Raw genomic sequence first — 25,021 nt, 5'->3', positions numbered from 1 at the left:
GCCGCCGCCGCGGTTTAACAGTCCGCCAGCTGCCCGCAGCTCCGGGCGGCTCGGGGGACGGAACCTTGCCGAGGTGGAGGGGCAGTGGGCGGGGCGCGCCGCTGGCCAATGGCAGCGGGGGAGGGGCAGCGCCATGCAAATGAGCGCGGGTGGCGGGGAAACCCCGGCAGGATGCTGTGCCGGCAGAGGCGGCCAGGAGCGTTCTGGAAGTGGCTGGAGCGCTGGCGCCCGAACCCTGCTGCAGAGGCGCGGCCGCTCCCTTGGGGCGGGCTCCGCACTGCTCCTGCTTCCTACTCACCGCGGTCCTCAGCCAGCCGGGAAAAACACATACACACACTCACACATACAGACACCAGGAATACCGCCCGGCGACTTCCCGCCCCTGCTCTGCTATTTCTGTACCACCACGACAGCAAAAACAAAGCGAGAGGATAGTCAGGCTGCTCTACACCCTGCCGCCCGCGCTGGCTCCTGGCGGCCAGACCCCCCTCCCGCCCCGCCACTGGAGGGACAAGTTTTAACAAAGCTTTGTCACTGTTGCCAAGTCTATGCGTGTCCCTGCGTTTGCTTTTCTTCAGGTTTTGCGCTCGAATGCAAAGTCATAATTCTGTACGATCCTAGAAGGGCCCTGGGAGAGAGTGACAAATCTGCCTTGAATCTGAGTCGGTTTTATTGGTTTAAAAAAATAATAAATCAGGAAAGGTCAGCTCAAACATTTAAAAATCTGTACAGAGCTGGTTTAAGTGCCATTGTAGTTAACTCCGTTCTGCAGTAGCACAGTCAATTGACAGAGTTTTTACGTGGAGATAGTTGGCCAGGGACACACAAAAACGTCGCTGAAAAGTTTGCACCTGGCCCGGCGCTCCACTCACCACGAAACTACACCCAGGCATTTCCCTAGCCACGCACTCAAGTTTTGTGTGTGTGTGTGTTTTTAACATAACTGAGCACTAAATATAGCTCCTTAGGCTGTAGATGGATTACAGGCTTTCCTAAACACCTAATTTACACGTGAAATGATACGGGGAATGAAGCGCACTAGAGACAATTGACTATTTCTGCCGTATTAATAGGATAACATGGCAGGGGTGGGTGGGGCGGGGCAGGAGGATGGAATCCAAGGAACTGGAGTTTTCACAAAACCTAAAACAACACAGATTACTGAAATTGGAAAATTACAGACTTGTTCTTGGTCTTTAATAGATTGTGACAAAACTGCAATGGTTTTTATGACAAACTGCATTTATAGGAGAGAATACTGCTTAAAAATTGCTCAAAACAATAATTGCATCTTCATATGGGATAAGAAAAGTATTTCAGAAATCGATGTACCATCATTGGGATAAAAACTAAGTGAATGTTGTGAAAACAATTGAATCAACAAATATTTTTTGGATATTCAAAGGGCTGTCCTATCCCTGGGGACAGGGATTAAAAAAAAATAGATAAGGCATTAATTTTTTTTAAATGAACATTTAATTTTTTTTTAATGACTTACTGAGAAGTCACGCAAGTATTAACAATAATTCAAAGATTTTTTTATTTGGTCTGAGTATTTTAAAAGACTTTAGGCAGTGAAGGAAGAAAGGAATCACTAGTTCAGAGGATAGTTAATGTTGAATTTTTAAAATTTATTTATTTTAATTGAAGGCTAATTACTTTACAATATTGTAGTGGGTTTTGCCATACACTGACATGAATCAGCCATGGGTGTACATGTGTCCTTTGAATTTAAGTAGAGGTTGTGTGTGTCATATTATTGGGCTGAAAAGTGCTGTCATTACTAGATTGAGAAAACCTCTATAGGTCTGGAGATATAGCACTAATCAAAGTTCCGTCCCCATGGAATTTATAGCAGTGATACAGAAATTAAGCTTTGCAATTACACAAGTAATAATTTAGAAGGCATTTTTATATACATTATTTAATTTTCCAATACTCTAAGTTTTTATCTTATAGTCAATCCTGCAGTCTGCCAAATTTGCAGAACTTAAACTTTTCAATTTATTGAACCACCACACAAATAAAACTTTTTTACTTCTTTTATATTTACAATACTTTAATAGGAATTGGGGGGTGGGAAATTAATAATACAAAATGTATCTTTGATATAAAATGTAGAAAAGGACAAAGATGAAAATCATAATCATCTGTAAGACCTGCTGTATTTTATATATGAGATGACACTGCATACTGTAATTTTTACCCCATTTAACTACATATTAAGGACTTGACCCTTGACACAATATTAATCTAAAGCTTGATTTTAATATTTATAGCATGTGCATGCCAGTTTTCCAGAAACTGTAGAATATCAAAGCTGCTTAATAGGGAAATTGACATACTGAACCATTTGTTCTATTGTTTATATTATTCTGAAAAATACATGCAGTTACTTTTTAAAAATCAAGGCTATATTGTCATTCAGAAAGTACATTAAAAGCATCCTGATTTCCAAGAAAAATATAACATTGGGTAGGAGACTTATAGAACCAGCAAGAAAAAGGAGACCAGAAGGCACCATTCTTGCTGACATAATTATTACCTATCTGGAAGCATGTAAAAGTGTCCAAGTAAGCAGTATTATAGTGATTTAATGAGATAATCTTTTTTAACACTGGTTTGTATTCAGTCACAGCTTTCATTAAGTAAACATGTGTGCAGCACTTATATGTAGCTGACATGATAAACGCTGGTGATACAGGAGAATTTAAGCAGCTTACAGCCAAAAAGAGGGTAAAAGTACTTTTCTATCCCCCTTCTTTGCTGTTTTTCTCCATGGAACTAATAAAAATCTAATTTAACATCAATTTTGATTCTTTTTGTTGTCTAAGTCAAATGCAATCTCCATGAGGTCAGTCACTTTTTCTGCTTTTCTTACTGCTGTATCCCCTGAACTCAGGACAGGTCCTGGCAAATATAGGTTTTCAGTATACATTTGTTAAATGAATATATGCATTTAGTTCTCACATTCTGCAAAGTGAGTGTTATATTCATTTTCCAAAGTGAGTGGAAAAGAAAAAAAAAAACTCAATGAGGTTACATAATGTAATATATCCAGATTCTCACACTAAAAAAATGGCCAAATTTGGAATTTGAAAAACAGACCTGCTTGTCTCCAAAGCCAGCATTCTTTCCCCATTACCTCTCATAGAATAGAACACTAGTTTGGAAGCCTGAACTATTATTTCTCTATATTTCCATACCCAGGGCAACTGTCCTCCACTGTCATATTCTAGTATATTCAATTTGTTTTTATAATCAAGTTTAGAAAGTGAAATAGGAGAAGTAGCAGGCCTAAAAGTGGTCATTCCTATTCAGGATAGATTTAGCTTTAACTAGCCAGAATCATCAAGTGAAATGGGGGCTGGATGAAGCACAAGCTGGAATCAAGATTGCAAGGAGAAATATCAATAACCTCAAATACACAAATGACACCACCCTTATGGTAGAAAATGAAGAACTAAAGAGCCTCTTGACAAAAGTGAAAGAGAGTGAAAAAGCTGGCTTAAAACTCAACATTCAAAAAGCGAAGATCATGGCATCTGGTCCCTTTACTTCATGGCAAATAGATGGGGAAACAATGGAAACAGTGACAGATTTTATTCTCTTGGGCTCCAAAATCACTGCAGATGGTGACTGCAGCCATGAAATTAAAAGACTCTTGCTCCTTGGAAGGAAAGTTATGACCAACCTAGACAGCATATTAAAAAGCAGAGGCATTACTTTGCCAACAAAGGTAGGTCTGTCTAGTCAAAGCTATGGTTTTTCCAGTAGCCATGTATGGATGTGAGAGTTGGACTATAAAGAAAGCTAAGCACTGAAGGATTGACGCTTTTGAACTGTGGTGTTAGAGAAGACTCTTGAGAATCCCGTGGACTGCAAGGAGATCCAACCAGTCTATCCTAAAGGATCTCAGTCCTGAATATTCATTGGAAGGATTGATGCTGAAGCTGAAATTCTAATACTTCGGGCACCTGATATGAAGAACTGACTCATTGGGAAAGACCCTGATGCTGGGAAAGACTGAAAGCAGGAGGAGGAGAAGGGGACAGGGGACAACAGAGGATAAGATGGTTGGATGGCATCACTGACTCAATGGACATGAGTTCGAGTAAGCTCTAGGAGTTGGTGGTGATGGCCAGGGAAACCTGGCATGCTGCAGTCCATGGGGTCACAAAGAGTCGGACACGACTGAGCGACTGAACAACGACAGTAACAAGAAGCCAAGATCAACAAATAAACAGACAAAGGATAGGGGTAAATAGCAAGAGCTATAGATTCTTCTTGGAATGAGGGCAGGATGCAAGAGTAGTCAGAATTGATCCATGACTTTAGAGAGACCAAAAAATGACTCCCTGTGTATACAAATATTCATAGCACCTTTTTTCAAAAGAGCCCCAAGCTGGAAACAACCCAAGATCCATCAAATGGTGAAAAACCATTTGTGGCACATCCATATAATGGAATGCTACTCAGCAACAAAAAGGAAACAAACTATTGGCACACAGGACAACATACCTGCGTCTCAGACAGTATGCTAAGTGAAAGAAGCCAGACACAAAAGAGAATAAATATTTTATTTATATAAATAAACATTTATATAAAGCTTTATCTACAAAAGACAAATTTAAACCATAATGACAGAAAGCAGACCAACAGTTGCTGAAGCTGAGGTAGGGGGATCTGAGGGGGATGGGTATATGACGTAAAGGAAATACTCTATCTTGATCATGATGGAAGTCAAATGGGTACATGCATTTGTCAAAACTCATCAATATGTATACTTAAAAATAGGTACATATTATTGTATGAGAATTGTACTTCAATAAAGTTGATTTTTAAAACAAGGGCTTTCTGATGAAGGTTGTGACCCAGAAATCTCAAGGAGTTTTAAGTCCAAAATCTAGACAGGCAGAAAAATTAAAAACTAGCCTACATCAGTTATGTGTGAAATGCATTTGAAAACTCCAAATAATGGCTTAAAACCACAAGAATTAATACTCCTTGTTACATTTTATTGATTCTGACACATTTTTTTTCACAGCAATAACAAAGCAATAGAACAAGAATGTTTGATTGGCAGTGGGTTTTTCTTAATAATATATAATGGTGCGTCTTAACAGTTAATGAAACATGTTTTGTTTTTCTAAAACATTTATTTATTTGACTGCACCAGGTTTTAGTTGTGGCACATGGCATCTTTAGTTGACACATGTGGGATCTAGCTCCCTAACAAGGGATCAAACCTGGACCCCTTGCCTTGGGAGTGCAGCATCTTAGCCACCAGACCATCAGGTTAAATCTCTGAAACATGTTTAAAAAAAAAAAAAATGTTGAGAGACAGCCCAGAGCTGATATTTCAGCTCCACAAGGTAACCAGGAATGAAGGTTCCTTCCTATTATTCTCTTCTGCCATTCTCAACCCTGGCTTCCATTCTCAAAGTGACTTCATGTTGCCTGAAGGCTACTGGAAACTCCAGTCATCATATTTATTTCTCAAGCAGCAGGCAAGAAAGGGATAGAAAGCAAACTGGGCCTCTAAGGTGACTTCCCTGATGTTCCTCTCAACAATTCTACAAATGTGCATGTAGAGTTGCATGGGAGACTAGGAAACACAGCTAACCTTGAACACATTGTCACCTCTTGTGACAGTCATGTCCGACTCTTTGAGACCCCATGGACTGCAGCACACCAGGCTTCCCTGTTCCTCACCATCTCCTGGAGTTTGCTCAATGTCAAACAAACAGACTGACAAGAGATTTTGAACTACATTCCCCTTTCAGGCTCTGTGGCTGTGTCCATTATTCTTTTTAATAGATATAAGTCTGCAAAGGTCGATTAAGACCAAAATATGGACGTTTAAGTAAAGGATGTAAAGTTATTCTGCAGGTAATAGTTGAACCATTGAAGAGTTTTGCATAAGGAAGTGAAATGATCAAAGTGTTGTTTTCAGACACCAATCTCATAGGTCTTTACACTAAACAAGCATACCCAGAAATACTGGTCAGAACTCACTACAGCTGAAAAACTATCCCAATATTCTGACTCATTTCATATGAAGTATGCATATCATGGCAGTTTCTTGGGATCACTGAGGTGTTATATATTGTAACAGCAGTTTTATATCCTCTATTACATACAACATATAAGAACAAATGGATGTTGTATCAGTCATGGTGGGTTATGATCAAGTTATAATACAATAACAAACAGTCCCCAAATTACAGTCAATTAATGCACAAAAAGTTTATTTGTATCTCACACAAAGTTTGAGGCCAGGTAACTTTTCAGAACACTTGCCTTCCATAAGTTTTATCTTTATTCTATGCTTTGATCATATGTCACCCCTACAACATCTCTACAATTGCTGCCACAGGGTAAGACACATACCTCACTTCCATCCACAATCCATTGGCAAGAACTAGTCACACAATTACAATGGAACCAGGAAACAGAAACCTCTCATGTGCCCAGAAAGGAGTTATGTGCATAGATGAATATTAAAGCTTTCTACTACAAAAGTCATGTCAAAAAATATAGTTAAATGGCACCAACAAATGAAACCATATTCAATTGGAGATGTGACAATCTTCAGGCACTGATCTTAAAAAAAGAGGATCTTTATTCCATAATTTTCCTTTCCTAACATTTTCCTGTTTTTCATGCTCATATGCAGTCCTCCTCCCAGTTCATGAGCTCTGAGTGAATCTGCTTCTATTTCCATGTCCCAAAGTAGGCTCCAGTTTGCTTAAGCCAAGTAAGGCAGTCCATTTCCTTTGGCACAATCATTGGTTCGGAGATAGGCATGTGACTAAAACTAGCTGCTGAAATTCATTCTCCTGGGCTAGTTTTAGTCACCTATACATCTATATGCAAAAACTAAAAATGTACCTTGACATCTCACCCCTAAAAACATTACTGAATTGAACATAGATCTAAGTGAACAACATAAAGTATAAGATTCCTAAAAGAAAACAGGAGAAACTTTATGACTTGAGTTTGAGCAGAGTTCTTAGGTATACTAAATGTGTAATCTAGACAAGAAAAAACTGATACATCATAATTCATCAAAATTAAAAACTTTTGCTCCAAGAGACCTACTATTATAAGAATGAAGGAACTAGCTACAGATAGGGAGAGATCTGGGAAAGGACTTGTATCTCTAGGAGTACAGATCTGGGAAAGGACTTGTATCTCTAGGAGTACAGCCAGAGCCTGACAACCTTGCACGTTTCCACACAGACCACAAAGGCAACGCTTGGACAGCAGCTGAATTGTGACAGAATGCCATAAGGCCTTGTCAACCCCCTGGTACAGGAGAGCATGGAGACATGGGATGTGCTGCTACAATGCTGTTTCTCACTTACTCTCCAAGTGAGGGGGGCTGTCATGGGCCAGGGTCTCATTGTTTCCAGATTTTGGTGGAGTCTGAGGCTTTCTGCCTCACCATCCATAACGCAAACCTGCAGTTATAAAATTGATTAGCAGCATGCTGGAATGGAATCCTCCACAGGAGTGTCCCATCCTTCTCATTGCAGTCATCCGGCGTCTTCTGTTTGTGTCATCCTGTGCAAAGGCCACAGAGGGCTGGCACCTTTGGCTATTTATCTTTGCATTCTCTATGAAGCAAAAAACTGAGTATGTAAACGGCTCATTGTTTCTTTACTGGCTGAATCTGTCAGCCTAAATTTGCCTGGTGCTTAACAGTATTCAGTTCAGTTCAGTTCAGTCGCTCAGTGGTGTCTGACTCTTTGCAACCCCACACCCCAGGCCTCCCTGTCCATCACCAACTCCCGGAGTCCACCCAAACCCATGTCCATTGAGTCGGTGATGCCATCCAATCATCTCATCCTCTGTCTTCCCCTTCTCCTCCTGCCCTCAATCTCTCCCAGCATCAGGGTCTTTTCAAACGAGTCAGTTCTTCACATCAAGTGGCCAAAGTATTGGAGTTTCAGCTTCAACATCAGTCCTACCAATGAACACCCAGGACTGATCTCCTTTAGGATGGTCTGGTTAGATCTCCTTGCAGTCCAAGGGACTCTCAAGAGTCTTCTCCAACACCACAGTTCAAAAACATCAATTCTTTTGCACTCAGCTTTCTTTATAGTTCAACTCTCACATCCATACATGACCACTGGAAAAACCATAGCCTTGACTAGACAGATGTTTGTTGACAAAGTAATGTCTCTGCTTTTTAATATGCTGTCTAGGTTGGTCATAACTTTCCTTCCAAGGAGTAAGCGTCTTTTAATTTCATGGCTGCAATCACCATCTGCAGTGATTTTGGAGCCCAAAAAAATAAAGTCTGACACTGTTTCCACTGTTTCCCCATCTATTTGCCATGAAGTGATGGGACCAGATGCCATGATCTTAGTTTTCTGAATGTTGAGCTTTAAGCCAACTTTTTCATCTCCTCTTTCACTTTCATCAATAGGCTCTTTAGTTCTTCTTCACTTTCTGCCATTAGGGTGGTGTCATCTGCATATCTGACATTACTGATATTTCTCCTGGCAGTCTTGATTCCAGCTTGTGCTGCCTCCAGCCCAGCGTTTCTCATGATGTACTTTATTAGAACATATAAAGAACTCTCAAAGCTTGATGTTAACAAACAACCCAACTAAAAATTTCCAAAAGATCTGAACCAAAGAAGATACATGGAAGGCAAATAATCACATGAAAAGTTGTTCAGTATCATTAGACATGAGGGAAATGCAAATTAAAACCACAGTGAGATACCACTACACAGTATTAGAATGTCTAAAATAAAAATAATAAAACCAAGTGCTAGAGAAGATGCAAAACAGTTGGAACTATATTGCTGGTGGGAAGGCAAAGTGGTGCAAGAATTCTGGGAAAACAACTCTACAATTTCTTATAAAGTTAAACATGCATTTACCTCTGTGACCCCAAAATTCCTCAAAAATCAAAATGAATGAATACATAAGCAGTGGTATATCCATACAGTGAACTACTATTTAGCACTGAAAAAGGAATGAGCTATTAATTCACACAGCATGAATGAAACATAAATGCATTTTGCTAAGATGTTCTTAAAAAGTTACATATTATATGATTCCATTTATATGAGTCTCAGAATGACAAAAATATAATAAAACAATGAATATATCAGTGGTTGTCAGGGGTTAGAGGGCTTTCCTGTGGCTCAGTGGCAAAGAATCTGCCTGCCAATGCAGGATACACAGGAGACATGGGTTCAATTCCTGGGTCAGGAAGATCCCCTGGAGGAGGAAATGGCAACCCACTCCAGTATTTTTGCCAGAATAGCAAGAGGACAGAGGAGCCTGGCAGGCCACAGTCCAAGGTTTGCAAAGAGTCAGACAAGACTGAGTGACTGAACAGGGGTTAAAATTGCAGAAATGATGTGACTATAATGGGACAGAGGTAGTTTTTTTTGGTATAATAGAACTGTTCTGTATCCTGATTATGGTGGTGGTTGCACAAATCTATAAATATGCTAAAACTCAGAGTACAAAAAAAAGACAATTTTATCATCTCTAAGGCAATGGCACCCCACTCCAGTACTCTTGCCTGGAAAATCCCATGGATGGAGCCTTGAAGGCTGCAGTCCATGGGGTCGCTGAGGGTCGGACATGACTGAGCGACTTCACTTTCACTTTTCACTTTCATGCATTGGAGGAGGAAATGGCAACCCACTCCAGTGTTCTTGCCTGGAGAATCCCAGGGATGGGGAAGCCTGGTGGGCTGCCGTCTATGGGGTCACACAGAGTCAGACATGACTGAAGTGACTTAGCAATAGCAAGAGCAATGTATACCAAAACAAGCAAATGTGCTATATATTAATTAAAAAATAAAATGTAAAAAGGAAGAATGAAAGAGAGAGAAGGGAAGACTGTTATAAAAGAGGGAGTTCCCTGGTAGTCTAATGGTTAGGATTCCAGGCTTTCACTGCTGTGGCCCAATTTCAGTCCCTGGTCAGGAAATGGAAATCCCACAAGGCACTTGGTGTGGCCAAAAATAAATAAAATTTAAAAGTTAAAAAAAAAAAAAGAAAAAGACTAATGCCTAGTATTTGGGACTTTCCAGGCAGGCCAGTGGTGAAGACTCTAAACTTCCACTGCAGGGGGCACAGGTTCAATTCCTGGTCAGGGAAACAGGATCCCACATGTTGCACAGCAAGCCACACCTCCCCCCACCCCAAAACAAAAGAGAGAGAAAGTGAGAGATGTAGAAGACAAAACCAAAAATGCAATCTGTGGATCTTGCTTGGATCCTGATTTGAACAAACCAACTACAAAGGGCATTCTTGATACAACTAAGAAAAATTTACTGTTAATCTGTAACTATCTTTTAAAGGTTTTAAATTATGATCTTGGGCTTGTGCTTGTATACAAAAAAACTTAATCAGTTAGACACACATTCTGAAGTATATATGTATGTCAAATAGGATTACGTCTGGGATTTACTTTAAAATTATTGAAAAAAGGGGCTTTGCATTGGCAAATGTTGAAGCTAGAGGCTCATTTCACTACTTTCACTATTTTTTGAGTGTGCTTGAATTTTTATGTAATTTTTCTTAAAATTTGTCATGATAATGAGATTTCAAAAAAGGATATTTGAAAGGAGAACTCCTTTTCAACATTTATTATAAAGCAGAAGACAGATCGGCCTACAGTTGACTTCCACCTCAATGTCAAATCTTTCCAATGACTTCAAATAAATAAATGCTGTGTGTGCCAAAAATAATACTGACATATGAAAAAAGCAGCCTCCTAGAAATCTTATACCGTGAGCAATAAACTACTAAAATTACTAGATTAGTAAAGATTTTGCTGTTAGATTTTTAAAACAGCAAATCAAAATAGCTTCTTTTATAATGTCATTTTCAATGACACCATCAAAGAAACAAAGGGCAAAAATAATTTTAGGGCAATAATTATGATTTTAAAAATCTGAGCCAAACCCCGAAATTACCCAGGCTTTTTCATTCTCATTAATTATTTACACAGTGTGGCTTTCCTGCTGTGTGGGTCCAGTCTGTTCTTTTGAGCATGATTATTATTTATCATTTCTTGAGTACTTAACACTGCGTGAGATACAGATGCTAAATTCCTTCCCTGGAGGACAACAATCAAAGCCACACAAGCAAAATACAAAGATTAGCTATTGAAGAAATGAAAACTAAATAAAAAGCTAAGGAACACACTCTAAGATCCCTGTTTTGCTTTATGCTTTAAGTTCATGATACAACACTTGATTCTTTGGAGGGAGTGCAAAAGAAGACTGAATTTGCCAGATAAAAAACTAGCTTAAAAGAAATAGAAACACAGATTTCAGGGATCATTCTAGGAAATATCCTACCTTAACAATCGTTTTACCTTCTGATAAATACAAATTACAAGAACCTACTCCCAGGATGCAGCAGTGCATGCATGGGACCTTTTGAACTGAACTGAACTGACTGTCTGCTTAAGGAATGGCTTCTCCCAGTCTGTGTTCCTGATGAGTGTCAATCACAGTACACCTTTCCCCTACTTTATAATGACGTTGTGCTGAACTATGTAGGCCAGGAGCTGCTGCTGCTGCTGCTAAGTCGCTTCAGTGGTGTCCAGGAGCAGCCCAAGGTTATTTTTTACAGGTCCTGTAATGAAATTTCTCTGCAGTGTCCATTGGGCCAATTTGTAAAGAAAAGTAGACAAACAGATGCAGTCTAAGATCTGGCAGACTAAACTCCAGAATCAGGCCCTTAAGTTCCTACAGTTCTTTAGATTATATGAACTCCTCTACAATTCATTTTAGCCAGCACACTCAAGTTTTTGCTTAGGATAGTCTGAATTGGATTTCCTTGTCATTTGCTCCTGAAAGAATCCTGACTCAGAATTTGCACAAGGTCCAATAGCTGCTAAATGGTAAGACATCATTCAAACTTAGGTTTGTCCAGCCCTACATAGTAGGCATTTCCTGTTAGGTTCAGTTCAGTACAGTTCAGTCGCTCAGTCGTGTCCGACTCTTTGCGACTCCATGAATCGCAGCACGCCAGGCCTCCCTGTCCATCACCAACTCCCGGAGTTCACTCAGACTCCGTCCATTGAGTCGGTGATGCCATCAGCCATCTCATCCTCTGTCGTCCCCTTCTCCTCCTGCCCCCAATCCCTCCCAGCATCAGAGTCTTTTCCAATGAGCCAACTTTTCGCATGAGGTGGCCAAAGTACTGGAGTTTCAGCTTCAGCACCATTCTTTCCAAAGAACACCCAGGACCGATCTCCTTTAGAATGGACAGGTTGGATCTCCTTGCAGTCCAAGGGACTCTCAAGAGTCTTCTCCAACACCACAGTTCAAAAGCATCTTCAGTGCTCAGCTTTCTTCAGAGTCCAACTCTCACATCCATACATGACCACTAGAAATACCATAGCCTTGACTAAACGGACCTTTGTTGGCAAAGTAATGTCTCTGCTTTCTAACATGCTGTCTAGGTTGGTCATAATTTTCCTTCCAAGGAGTAAGCATCTCTTAACTTCATGGCTGCAATCACCATCTGCAGTGATTTTGGAGCCCCCAAAAATAAAGTCTGACACTGTTTCCACTGTTTCCCCATCTATTTCCCATGAAGTGATGGGGCCGGATGCCATGATCTTCGTTTTCTGAATGTTGAGCTTTAAGCCAACTTTTTCACTCTCCTCTTTCACTTTCACCAAGAGGCTTTTTAGTTCCTCTTCACTTTCTGCCATAAGGATGGTGTCATCTGCATATCTGAGGTTATTGATATTTCTCCCAGCAATCTTGATTCTAGCCTGTGCTTCTTCTAGCCCAGCATTTCTCATGATGTACTCTGCATATAAGTTAAATAAGCAGGGTGACAATATGCAGCCTTGACGTACTCCTTTTCCTATTTGGAACCAGTCTGTTACTCTATGTCCAGTTCTAACTGTTGCTTCCTGACGTGCATATAGGTTTCTCAAAAGGCAGGTCAGGTGGTCTGGTATTCCCATCTCCTTCAGAATTTTCCACAGTTTATTGTGATCCACACAGTCAAAGGCTTTGGCATAGTCAATAAAGCAGAAATAGATGTTTTTCTGGAACTCTCTTGCTTTTTTGATGATCCAGTGGATGTTGGCAATTTGATCTCTGGATCCTCTGTCTTTTCTAAAACCAGCTTGAACATCAGGAAGTTCATGGTTCACGTATTGCTGAAGCCTGGCGTGGAGAATTTTGAGCATTACTTTACTAGCGTGTGAGGTGAGTTCAGTTGTGTGGTGGTTTGAGTATTCTTTGGCATTGCCTTTCTTTGGGATTGGAATGAAAACTGACCTTTTCCAGTCTTGTGGCCACTGCTGAGTTTTCCAAATTTACTGGCATATTGAGTGCAGCACTTTCACAGCATCATCCTTTAGGATTTGAAATAGCTCAACTGGAATTCTATCACCTCCACTAGCTTTGTTCATAGTGATGCTTTCTAAGGCCCACTTGACTTCACATTCCAGGATGTCTGGCTCTAGATGAGTGATCACACCATTGTGATTATCTTGGTCATGAAGATTTTTTTTTGTACAGTTCTTCTGTGTATTCTTGCCACCTTTTCTTAGTATCTTCTGCTTCTGTTAGGTCCATACCATATCTGTCCTTTATTGAGCCTATCTGTGCATGAAATGTTTCCTTGGTATCTCTAATTTTCTTGAAGAGATCGCTAGTCTTTCTCATTCTGTTGTTTTCCTCTATTTCTTTGCATTGATCGCTGAGGAAGGCTTTCTTATCTCTCCTTGCTATTCTGTGGAACTCTGCATTCAGATGCTTATATCTTTCCTTTCCTCCTTTGCTTTTCGATTCTCTTCTTTTCACAGCTATTTGTAAGGCCTCCTCAGACAGCCATATTGCTTTTTTGCATTTCTTTTCCATAGGGATGGTCTTGATCTCTGTCTCCTGTACAATGTCACGAAGCTCCGTCCATATTTCATCAGGCACTCTATCTATCAGATCTAGTCCCTTAATCTATTTCTCACTTCCACTGTATAATCATAAGGGATTTGATTTAGGTCATACCTGAATGGTCTAGTGGTTTTCCCTACTTTCTTCAATTTCAGTCTGAATTTGGCAATAAGAAGTTCATGATCTGAGCCACAGTCAGCTCCTGGTCTTGTTTTTGTTGACTGTATAGAGCTTCTCCATCTTTGGCTGCAAAGAATACAATCAGATTTTGGTGTTGACCATTTGGTGATGTCCATGTGTAGAGTCTTCTCTTTGTTGTTGGAAGAGGGTGTTTGGTATAACTAGTGTGTTTTCTTGGCAAAACTCTATTAGCCTTTGCCCTGCGTCATTCCGTATTCCAAGGCCAAATTTGCCTGTTACTCCAGGTGTTTCTTGACTTCCTACTTTTGCATTCCAGTCCCCTATAATGAAAAGGACATCTTTTTTGGGTGTTAGTTCTAAAAGGTCTTGTAGGTCTTCATAGAACCGTTCAACTCAGCTTCTTCAGCGTTACTGTTTGGGGCATAGACTTGGATTACTGTGATATTGAATGGTTTGCCTTGGAAACAAACAGAGATCATTCTGTCGTTTTTGAGATTGCATCCAAGTACTGCATTTTGGACTCTTGTGGACCATGATGGCTACTCCATTTCTTCTGAGGGATTCCTGCCCGCAGTAGTAGATATAATGGTCATCTGAGTTAAATTCACCCATTCCAGTCCATTTTAGTTCTCTGATTCCTAGAATGTCGACGTTCACTCTTGCCATCTCCTGTTTGACTACTTCCAATTTGCCTTGATTCATGGACCTGACATTCCAGGTTCCTATGCAATATTGCTCTTTACAGCATTGGACCTTTCTTCTATCACCAGTCACATCCACAACTGGGTAGGTTTTGCTTTGGCTCCATCCCTTCATTCTTTCTGGAGTTATTTCTCCACTGATCTCCAGTAGCATATTGGGCACCCACCGACCTGGGGAGTTCCTCTTTCAGGATCCTATCATTTGCCTTTTCATACTGTTCATGTGGTTCTCAAGGCAAGAATACTGAAGTGGTTTGCCATTCCCTTCTCCAGTGGACCACATTCTGTCAGACCTCTCCATCATAACCCGCCCGTCTTGGGTGGCCCCACAGGGCATGGCTTAGTTTCATTGAGTTAGACCAGGCTGCAGTGATTAGATTGACTAGTTTTCTGTGATTATGGTTTCAGTGTGTCTGCCCTCTGATGCCCTCTCGCACACTTATCGTCTTACTTGGGTTTCTCTTACCTTGGACGTGGGGTATCTTTTCATGGCTGCTCCAGCAAAGCGCAGCCACTGCTCCTTACCTTGGACGAGCGGTATCTCCTCACTGCCACCCCTCCTGACCTTGAACGTGGAATGGCTCCTCTAGGCCCTACTGCGCCCACGCAGCCACCGCTCCTTGGACTGTTTATCCTACAGATGTTTAATTCCTAAAATGTAGTTTCCTTTAAGATTGGGAAAGGAGCTGGGGCTGGGGTAGGGTGCTTGATCTAATTCTCTATTGTTTCCTGGCAGTTGGTGTGAGGTGAAAACGACATACAGTAATACCTAACAAGAATTTATTTTCACCCGTTTTTTAGATTTACTGAACAAGAACTCAAGTTGGCAATCATACAAAGTTCTACCCAAGAGCAAATCAAAGTTATGTAAGACACTAAGACAGAATGGTATAAAAGGATTTTCTGTTCTCTCTGCTCTATCCAGTTGTAATGACTGCATCAAAAAACAATGTTTAATATCCACAACACCAAATAAAATATTGAGGTTTTCTAAGTTGCACAAGGATACATCTATTTATTTACATTTAAAAACTACTTTATTCTCTGTCTCACCAATACATGCAAAGGAAAACAAGTACTAAAATGATGCTGGCAGTTTACAAATTAATGGCCTATTTTTTGGTAATAATTAAATTAAATGTCATTTCCTCATTTTCCTATTTAAGATACTTCATTTCCTTTATTACCTTTATCATGATTTGAAATTATTGTTTATTTACTTCTTACCTCATTACAACTTGTTTATTCACTTATGGATCTTGCCAATTTTTTAAATCATAGTTTTCATCAATTTAACGGCCTGGCTTATAGACAACAACACAAAGTATAAATCTGTTAAAATTAATTAAAAAATTATACTGCTCCCAAATAAAAGTCACTGTTTTGGTACCTATAAAATATACCAATATCTTGAAACTATTAAGGATAATGGTGTGTGTGTTCTCCTAGCAATTAAACTGGAAATCTCTTGAAAGCCCAGGTGTCAGTGGTTTAAGGAACCAGTGGAATTCTCTTGTGGGGATTTGCTTAGCTGAGTCCTAGTGGTTTTAAGGCCCTAAGGTAGGAGGCTTCCTGCTTTAACCTAAGCAGCGCTTCACACATCAAGATTTCACATGGACTTGGCATAAGCTTTGGACTGAAGAAAGTGTTTTATTACTTAAAAACAGGTTTAGGGGTAGGGTGGTAGAAACCATGTTCTGGGGAATTTGGAATAAAAGATATCTAAACTTATTTTGCATTCTCAATTACATTTATTCTTCTTTTTCAAAATCAATGTGCTGTAAAAAATTTAATAGTATAATAAAAAATTACTTCTGCCTCAATTTTAAAGACCTAGGCATTTATACTCTTAGAATTTTAGAGATAAATGAAACATTAAGGCTTCTAGAATCAGAGAATCTTTGCCATTTAGCTATGCAAAAAATTAACAGTTTAAACCTTATATTGGGAAACTTTATGATCTTTGGATATTTGCGTTTGATTTCTTTCTCTATAGAGAGAACAGATAAAAACTTGTTTAGTGTTCCCTCCCTTTCCAGGTTGAATTTTATCTTGAGTAGATTTAAAACAAGATTAGCTGTAATAGGATTCCGGGATGTGGGCAGATGTCTACTGGTCATGGATGATCTCTCTTGCAATCAGCTCCTTCATTATTTCATTGGTACCACCATAGATTGTCTGGACACGGGCATCCACATAAGCTCTGGATAAATAAGAAGATGATTAAAGGAATAAACAAAGGATATTAGAAATTATAAATTTTGTCTCACCAGGTAACTATTAATTACTTTACAGTGTTCATTTAATGAAATTCAAACAGTAAAAGTTCTTCATAAATTACTTTTTTTCAGTATGGCATTCACCCTAGATTGGTATGATTATAAAATTCTATTCAGATATTGATCATTTGCATAGATTTGTTTTAGTTTGCTTGAAGAGAGTACAAATTCAAAATAATATTTCCAAGTCTGTTTCTTTTAATTTTGTAAAATTCAGCACATATAATAAGATCCTAAAAAGTGCTATTTTAAATTTAGAAATGAATACAATGTCTTAATAGCTTGTTACCTTTAATGTTTCCCCCCAAAAGTTGAAATCTACTGGTTTTATTTAAAAAAAGAGAAAAGTACATGTTTTCTAACATCCTTTAGAGTCCCACCAATACTGCTGCCATCAGCAGTATAAATTGATGCTTCAGAAAATTATTACCTCACAAAGTTAACAAGTAACTTACTTTTTGGAAAAGATTAATAATCACCCCAGTAATGTATGTGTTAAAAATACTGAGTGACTGAGCACACTGCCATTAAAAAAGACTTTACTTTTGATAGTGATGACAGCAAATATAACACTATATAGTTGTTTTTATGTTTTCTCATTTTATCCTCTCAGCTCTGGAATTAGGGAGGGTAAATACCATTAATTTTGCAGGTAAAGGAACTGAGGTGCTAAAAAGTTAATACATATACTAATTAATGGTTGCTATTTAATGGTCACATAATAGATCATTGGCAATCTGGAATGAAAAGGTAGGTATCTTGCCACTTTGGCAAATATCTTTTTAATTGTATCAATATTTTCATTGATGAAATGATCAATACATTTCATTACAGAAATGTAAGATTAGTTATTGAGCTTTGCAGTTTTCTAGTAGGCAAATTCAAAGGCATTTTTTTTCTAAGCCTTAAACTGTTTTTTTTTTTTTTTTAATTTAATTTGAGAAAAATTAAATGTGCTGGCTCTCTAGGAACATGATCAATTCTGAACTTTTCCTCGTCCAAGTTCATCATGGTACCTTGCAATGGTACCTTACTTGAGCGCTCAGTATTTATTGATTTGATTTACTGTATTACAAAGGAATTTTAGAGTCTCAATACCTACTTTTTGATGAAACTTGAAATCCAGAGACGTTTGTGTTTTCAAATATATTTTTTCTTTCAGACAGATTTCATTGTTGCCCACAAAATCCAGAACTTTCATTTAGAGAACCTATCTGGCATTTCAGCCTACTTCAGCAATTTCAATGCTTTTGGACCTTTTGGACCGAGTTGGGCACATTTTTTTCACATTAAAGAAGTTTCAATGGAGTAGGTAATCGACAGAGACCAGTAGGCCTTTTATAAGTTATTAATTAAATTCAGTCATCAACTAAAATTCACAGAATGGCAGCAGAAGGAATGTTTAACCACACAGGGATGAAGCTCTTTATCTCACACTGTTCTTCCCAGCAAACAGGTCTTGAAATGGCAAAATGTAAGCATCTATTCCCATAGCCCCAAGCCGAATGAGTAAGACTGAAGTCTGACTCACACTTAAAACCACTCATTTTTATACAAACAGGAAAAAATAAACAAAACAAAAAAGCATCTCCTTGATCTCTGAAACCAAGACTCAGCAACATGCACAGGCATAAGTTCAGTTCAGTTGCTCAGTCATGTCTGACTCTTCGCAACCCCATGGACCACAGCATGCCAGGACTCCCTGTGCATCCCAGGACTCCCTGTGCATCCCCAATTCTCGGAGTTAACAAACACACAAATAATACAGTTTAACCTTAAGGTATAAAAAAACACAACTATAATGATTTTTTTTCTATCATATCAAAATATATGTACTTCATTCATATACTGCCTAATGTATCTGATTAGCTTTTTTGATATTATCCACTACTCTCTCTTGTCATCTTATGAAAAGTTCTTTCCCTTTGTCTTTGGAGAGAAAAAAGCAGTCTAGTTTAAAAGTTCATACAGTCTTCAAACTAAGAACCTGCCCAAGAAGGGGATTGTTACTCCTGAAAGGAAGTATGTCTCTCAAACTGAAACCAGAAATTTCAAATAAGTCATCAAGTTACCATTTTTGCTTGCTACTGATCTGATGGAATTGCCTCTGAGAAAACAGACCAAGACTTATGCTACACTCTAATCCTGGACCATGAGATGGCTGACTCTTCTTCACCTAAATGCCTTTCTTAGGAACAGAACTAAACTAGACAAACACTGAACCATGACATTGTCTACATTCCCAGAAGCAGTTATAATAGCACAGTTAAGCAGAAAAATATAAATACCCATTATTATTTTACTTGCTTAAGCACTGTGAATATTATAAATAAGATGAGTTAATATTGTGACTAAAACATAAAAACACACAGGAAAAATTCCAGCAATGCTTTAATTTGTCCTAGCATAACTCAGTTTACTTCTGACTTCATGACTATTCAAAGATTAAAAAAAAAAAAAAACCTGCTTTTGTTTAAGGCCTGTTTGAAGTAGTTCTGAAAGGATATACCAAAACCCAAGTCCAAGGATTGATAAAGAAAAGGAAATAAGTTAGTTACTTCATGCCTACATTCTAAAGGAAGGAAAATACCCTACTTGTTGAGTTTTTATAGAAAGTTATAAATTATATATACCCTGTGATGAAAGCTTTCTGAGCTACCCAGTAGCTACAGGAAATTAGTAAATTACATCTATGCTGGAGCTTCTGTTCTTAATATAACTTGAATACAATGTTTATTTTCCTTATTAAGGACTATAAGCAAATAAAATGTCTTCAGTTATACTTGCCAAAGTGATAAATTTGAAAGTAAGTTTGAATACTAGTTTAATACTGTTTCCCTTTTAGATTCCATATTTAGATAATATTATAAGAGGTTTTTAGAAGTTCATAGCATTCTCATTCTCAGATTCAAAACTAAATTGGACTTCTCTCTATATAGCAAAAACTCTCTTGGGAAAATTATATAAGCTGAAAATATTGCCAAATAAGAGGAAAACTATATTTTCTATAATGATAAGGAGAAATGCCATGGAGGGATTACTAAGGCAAAGACTACAGGAAAAGGGAAAGAAGAAACTATGGAGATGGAGGAAGAAACATAGAAGAGGATGCTGCCTATTGACAAACTGGAACTGCTTCGAAACGGAAACAAGAATATTCACGTGTAATGCAATAAAAAGGCTGTATTTATTTTCATTTGAAGGAAATACAAATTCTACTTAGAAAAAAATAACACTTTTGATTTGTTTTTAGAACTAAATAAACAATAAAAAATTTAAGATTTTTTTATTGACTTCAAATGTAGGTTAATTTTTCTGTAATGTGTGTTTTTTTTGATTTTTAAAAAGTGATATTTTCAAAGACATACAAAATGACCAAAAGGTATATGAAAAAATACTGTATCACTAATCACCAGGGAAAATGTAAATCGACCACAATGAAATATCATCTCACATCTGTCTATTAGCTAAAAGGCCAAAAGACAAATGTCGAGGAGATGAAGAAATTGCAATACTGGCACACTGCTGTTACAGAGAATGCGAAGTGGTGCACAGCAGCTGCTATAAAAAACAGTACGGAAGTTCTTCAAAAATTTAAATAAAACTACCGTATGATCCAGAAATCCCACTTCTAGATATTTATACAAAAGAATTGAAATCAAGACCTCCAAGTGATGCTAGCACTCACTTGTTCAATGCAGTATTACTCACAATAGCCAAGATGTGGAAACAACCTGTACATCCATGGACAGATGAATGGATAAAGAAACTGTAGTATAAGATACAATGGAATACTATTCAATCGTAAGCAGAAGGAAGTTCTGCAATATGTCACCACCTGGATGAACCTTGAGGACACTCTGCTAAGTGAAATAAGCCAGTCACAGAAAGACAAATACAACATGATCCCACCTATATGAGGTATCTAAGGTAGTCAAATTCATAGCCTCATAAAGGAATGGTGGCTGCCAGGCACTACGGAGAAGGAGAAATGGGAGGTTACTAACCAATGGGCATAAAGTTTCAGTCAAGCAAGATGAATAAGTTCCAGAGATCTGCTGTACAGCACTGTGCCTAGAGTTAACAATACTGTATGGTACACTTAAAATTCTGTGAAGAGGGTGGATCTCATGTTAAGTGCTCTTAACAACAGTAAAATAAAACAAAATAATTAATAGTCAATGCAAATTAAGGGCTTCCCTGGTAACTAAGACAGTGAAGAATAAGCCTGAAATGCAGGAGACCTGGGTTCAATCCCTTGGGTCAGAAAGATCCCCTGGAGAAAGCAATGGCTACCCACTCCAGTATTCTTGCCTAGAGAATCCCATTGACAGAAGAGCCTGGCAGGCTATATAATCCATGGGGTCGCAAAAAGTCGAACACAACTAAACGACTAAGCACATAACTTAAGAGGGTAAGCCATCTTCAGTCTTTGACAACTCATTTGAGTATGAGTTGCTTCAAACTGGAGGAAATGATCTTGAAATGCATTAAAATGTAAAATATGCATACTTTTGAACTAGCAGTACTACTTTTGGGACTTTGTCCTATTATGATAAAAAACACATGTATCTAAGACAAACGTATGAGTGTTTATTGAAGCATTGTTTGTCACAGTAAAAAACTAGAAAAAAAAATCTGAATAACTAAACATAAACAATTATAGTAAAATACTATTCAACTATAAAAGTGATACTAATCCTGAATAATGATTCAAATAAAGCTTTAGTATATTATATATTTATTTATATTTAATATCTTGTATACTAAAGTATATATTCACTTTTTAAAAAATTATTAAATCCTAGTAGTAAGCTGATAACATGAAGTTGTTTCTAGCTACCTGAACATACTCCATAGGCAGTTGAAAAATGCGAAGATTTTGCACCTCCTTTCCCTCTATCCTCAGTGTACAAAGAACAGGTAAAGAAGTTTTCCTTTTTCTACACACTACCCAGAAAAGCATAACACAACAGGCCTACTTACTTTGCAATGGGATACTCAAACATGTATCCCCAACCTCCATGCAGCTGCAAACAGTCATAAGCTACTCTGTTTTGCAAATCAGATGCCCTAGATGTCCAAAATAAAAAGCAGAAAAGGAACATTTGAAATGAATTTTCATGAGATGCTTTACAGCCAGAAAACAAATGACTGTTTAAATGCATACATTTATCAAACAATTAAAAATAGGCGTATCAGTCAACCAGAGAAGATTGATATAAATTATAAATGAAATAAATCTCAAGAATATTTTCACATAATGAATACTTTCTTCATCAACTATATTTCTGGCTGGGTTTCTGTTAAGTCTAGAAACAAAATGTAGAAAATTTAGACTATTTATTAGGTGTTGGGAACTTTAAGCCTAAAAAGAATATAGTAAAAACTTGAATCTGGTCTAATTTATTCAGATTCTCTGTGTGATATGTTAGCAGAAAAATTATATAGTCATCTACTTTCTTTTGCCTTGTGTAATATGTGTTTGTTTTCTTCAAATATGTCACTTCCTATGCAAAGGCGGCAATTCTGAATTTTTAACTGTAAAAAATATGTTTTAGGGTTTTCAGGAATAAACTGAAAGTAAAAGTGAAAACCTAAGAGGATAGACCTCTATCAAAGCACATACTATCTTCTAGGACACTTATTAAAGATTATTGGGGAATTATTTATTCCTGAAGTATATATATATTAATATGAAGTGCTTGAAAAATATATTCTTTTCTGATCTAATCACAACAATTTTAACTACTGTTAAAATCCATAAAATAACTGGTTAGTTCAAAATCTTTTCAACTTACTTTCAACAGTGGGAAATATAAAACAAAGGTAAGCATAGACCCATTTTCCTATAAAAAATAATTTTTAACTCAAGCCATAGGACAGGTCAAGATGTTCCTGAGAAATACAGTAACAATATAATGATTAACAGACAAGATTCAGGGGGCAGTGATATTTGGAATTCTACACATTTTTGTCTTTGACAAGTATGTTAGTGAAATATTTGCTGGGTTATAAGTAGTTGCTTCCTCTTCTCCAATATGAAATACCAGTATGTCTATAAACCTAGTGTTTTCAAAGAATAAGGCCACCAGCTATCCAAATGTCTTTTTCCAAAAATATCTAAAAATTTTTCACTAGTTAAAAAACTTGCTGTAAATGTAAGTATCTTCCCCCCAAAATGTTAATTTCTAATAATTTCACATGACTTTTCAACCTGGCAAGTTTATTATTTTGGATTATTGGTTCACTACATAATACATACATGCAGAATAGTGGTTCATTACATAAACCACTATTCTGCATATTTCCTCATTCTACTTCTCACTAAAGTGAACACAAGTTAATGAATAACAACAGGAATTTTTTCCAGGTTATTTTTGGGCTAATGAGATGTGAGAATGTTTGTTTTTAAAAGAGGAAACAAAACCCACTTTCAGAATCTGATTTAAACTATGTTCTTGCATCTTAAAATACACAAAAGGCCTATGGGGGGGTGTCTTTTTTCAATTAACTCATCTTTAATAACATTGCTAATCATGTTTAATGAAAATGAAAAATTTTTTTGTTTTGGTTTGTGGTTTTGACCATACCATAAGGTATGCAGGATCTTAGTTCTCCAACCAGGGATCAAACCTGAGACCCCTACAGTGGAAACCCAGAGTCTTAGCCACTGAATGGCCAGGGAAGTCCCTGAAAGTTGTCTTACAGAACATTTTTTTTTTTTTTTCCTTTTGCTTAATAGAGCATGTACAACTTTTGATTGGACAGTCAAAACTTCAGAAATTTTTTCTGAGGTCTAGAAAACCTCTTAAACAGAAAAATCTTGCCTAATCTACTCATTTCACAGATATCAAAATGTTGGCCCAAAAATAATTAAATTTAATTGCAGTTACGTAATGACAGAATTGCGGCTCTATCTCAGGACTCGAAGTATTACTGTTCTTTTGTTGTCTTACTCTACAGCCACTCTTCAGCTAATTTGAGAATCAACTACTACTTGAAATAACAAATTAGTCATCATATTTAATATTTGCTTTTCGAGGGTAAGCTAAAAGTTAAAAAGTAACTTGGGTAAGTTTTAGCACATTATAAATAGGTTTAATGGGAATATTCAGAATTTAAAAAAAAATTGGTCCTTACGGCTAGTTTTCATTCACTCAGCATTCTTCCTTTAAGGCCTTCAAGGCTGAGTTTCACTTTGGAAGAATTCCATAACAGTCTGTGCAAACACCACATTTTAATTACCGTAGCATGCATACCAGTATTTCGCCATGGCAGCAGTGGCAACGTCCAGACGTTTCACTCTGTGCAGCTGGAGACAGCTGTCCACAAAAGCTCTGGTTACACATATGGATGTTTTTAATTCTGCTAGCTTATGCTTCACCGTCTAGAGTTTAAAGGAAATGAAGGAGAAGAGCATATTTTGAGTCACTTAGCATATAAAAAATTATATAGTAAAAGATCTTTGGCAATGGCACCCCACTCCAGTACTCTTGCCTGGAAAATCCCATGGATGGAGGAGCCTGGTAGGCTGCAGTCTATAGGGTCGCTAAGAGTCAGACACTACTGAGCGACTTCACTTTCAATTTTCACTTTCCACTTTCATGCATTGGAGGAGGAAATGGCAACCCACTCCAGTGTTCTTGCCTGGAGAATCCCAGGGACGGGGGAGCCTGGTGGGCTGCCGTCTATGGCGTCGCACAGAGTTGGACATGACTGAAGCGACTCAGCAGCAGCAGATCAAAACAGATGTGGAATTACTGTGTTTTTTTTTTTTTTCCCTTCAAAAAAGATGCATATTAACTACACAGCTAATGTTATATTTCATTACTAAGAAAATGTACCAAAAGACAAGATGCAAAGGTCGATACATACAAAATAACATCTCATATTTTAGGTTAAAAAATTTAGACTACTTAGGGAACTTTTCAGAGAAGGCAATGGCACCCCACTCCAGCACTCTTGCCTGGAGAATCCCAGGGACGGGGGAGC

General features: G+C 37.9%; 1 protein-coding gene across 4 annotated transcripts in view; it reads right to left on the bottom strand.

Annotated features, from left to right (window-relative positions):
- Positions 1 to 4,666: 4,666 nt before the first annotated feature.
- The window catches only part of ACADL (acyl-CoA dehydrogenase long chain), a 52,484-nt gene continuing 32,129 nt past the window's right edge, over positions 4,667 to 25,021 (bottom strand). For all 4 annotated transcript variants that reach the window (XM_070387225.1, XM_070387239.1, XM_070387246.1 and 1 more), the window contains 3 exons: positions 24,289 to 24,416; positions 22,013 to 22,099; positions 4,667 to 16,950 (listed from right to left, as the gene is read on the bottom strand). In XM_070387225.1, coding sequence (XP_070243326.1) covers positions 16,857 to 16,950; positions 22,013 to 22,099; positions 24,289 to 24,416 — 309 coding nt within the window. In that variant the 3' untranslated portion in view covers positions 4,667 to 16,856. The remainder of the gene's footprint in view (positions 16,951 to 22,012; positions 22,100 to 24,288; positions 24,417 to 25,021) is intronic.

Source organism: Bos mutus, chromosome 2, assembly GCF_027580195.1.
Source record: "Bos mutus isolate GX-2022 chromosome 2, NWIPB_WYAK_1.1, whole genome shotgun sequence".
NCBI lineage: Eukaryota > Metazoa > Chordata > Mammalia > Artiodactyla > Bovidae > Bos > Bos mutus.
Note: the sequence above shows the minus strand (reverse complement) of the source record. Positions and strands in the feature narration are given on the sequence as shown.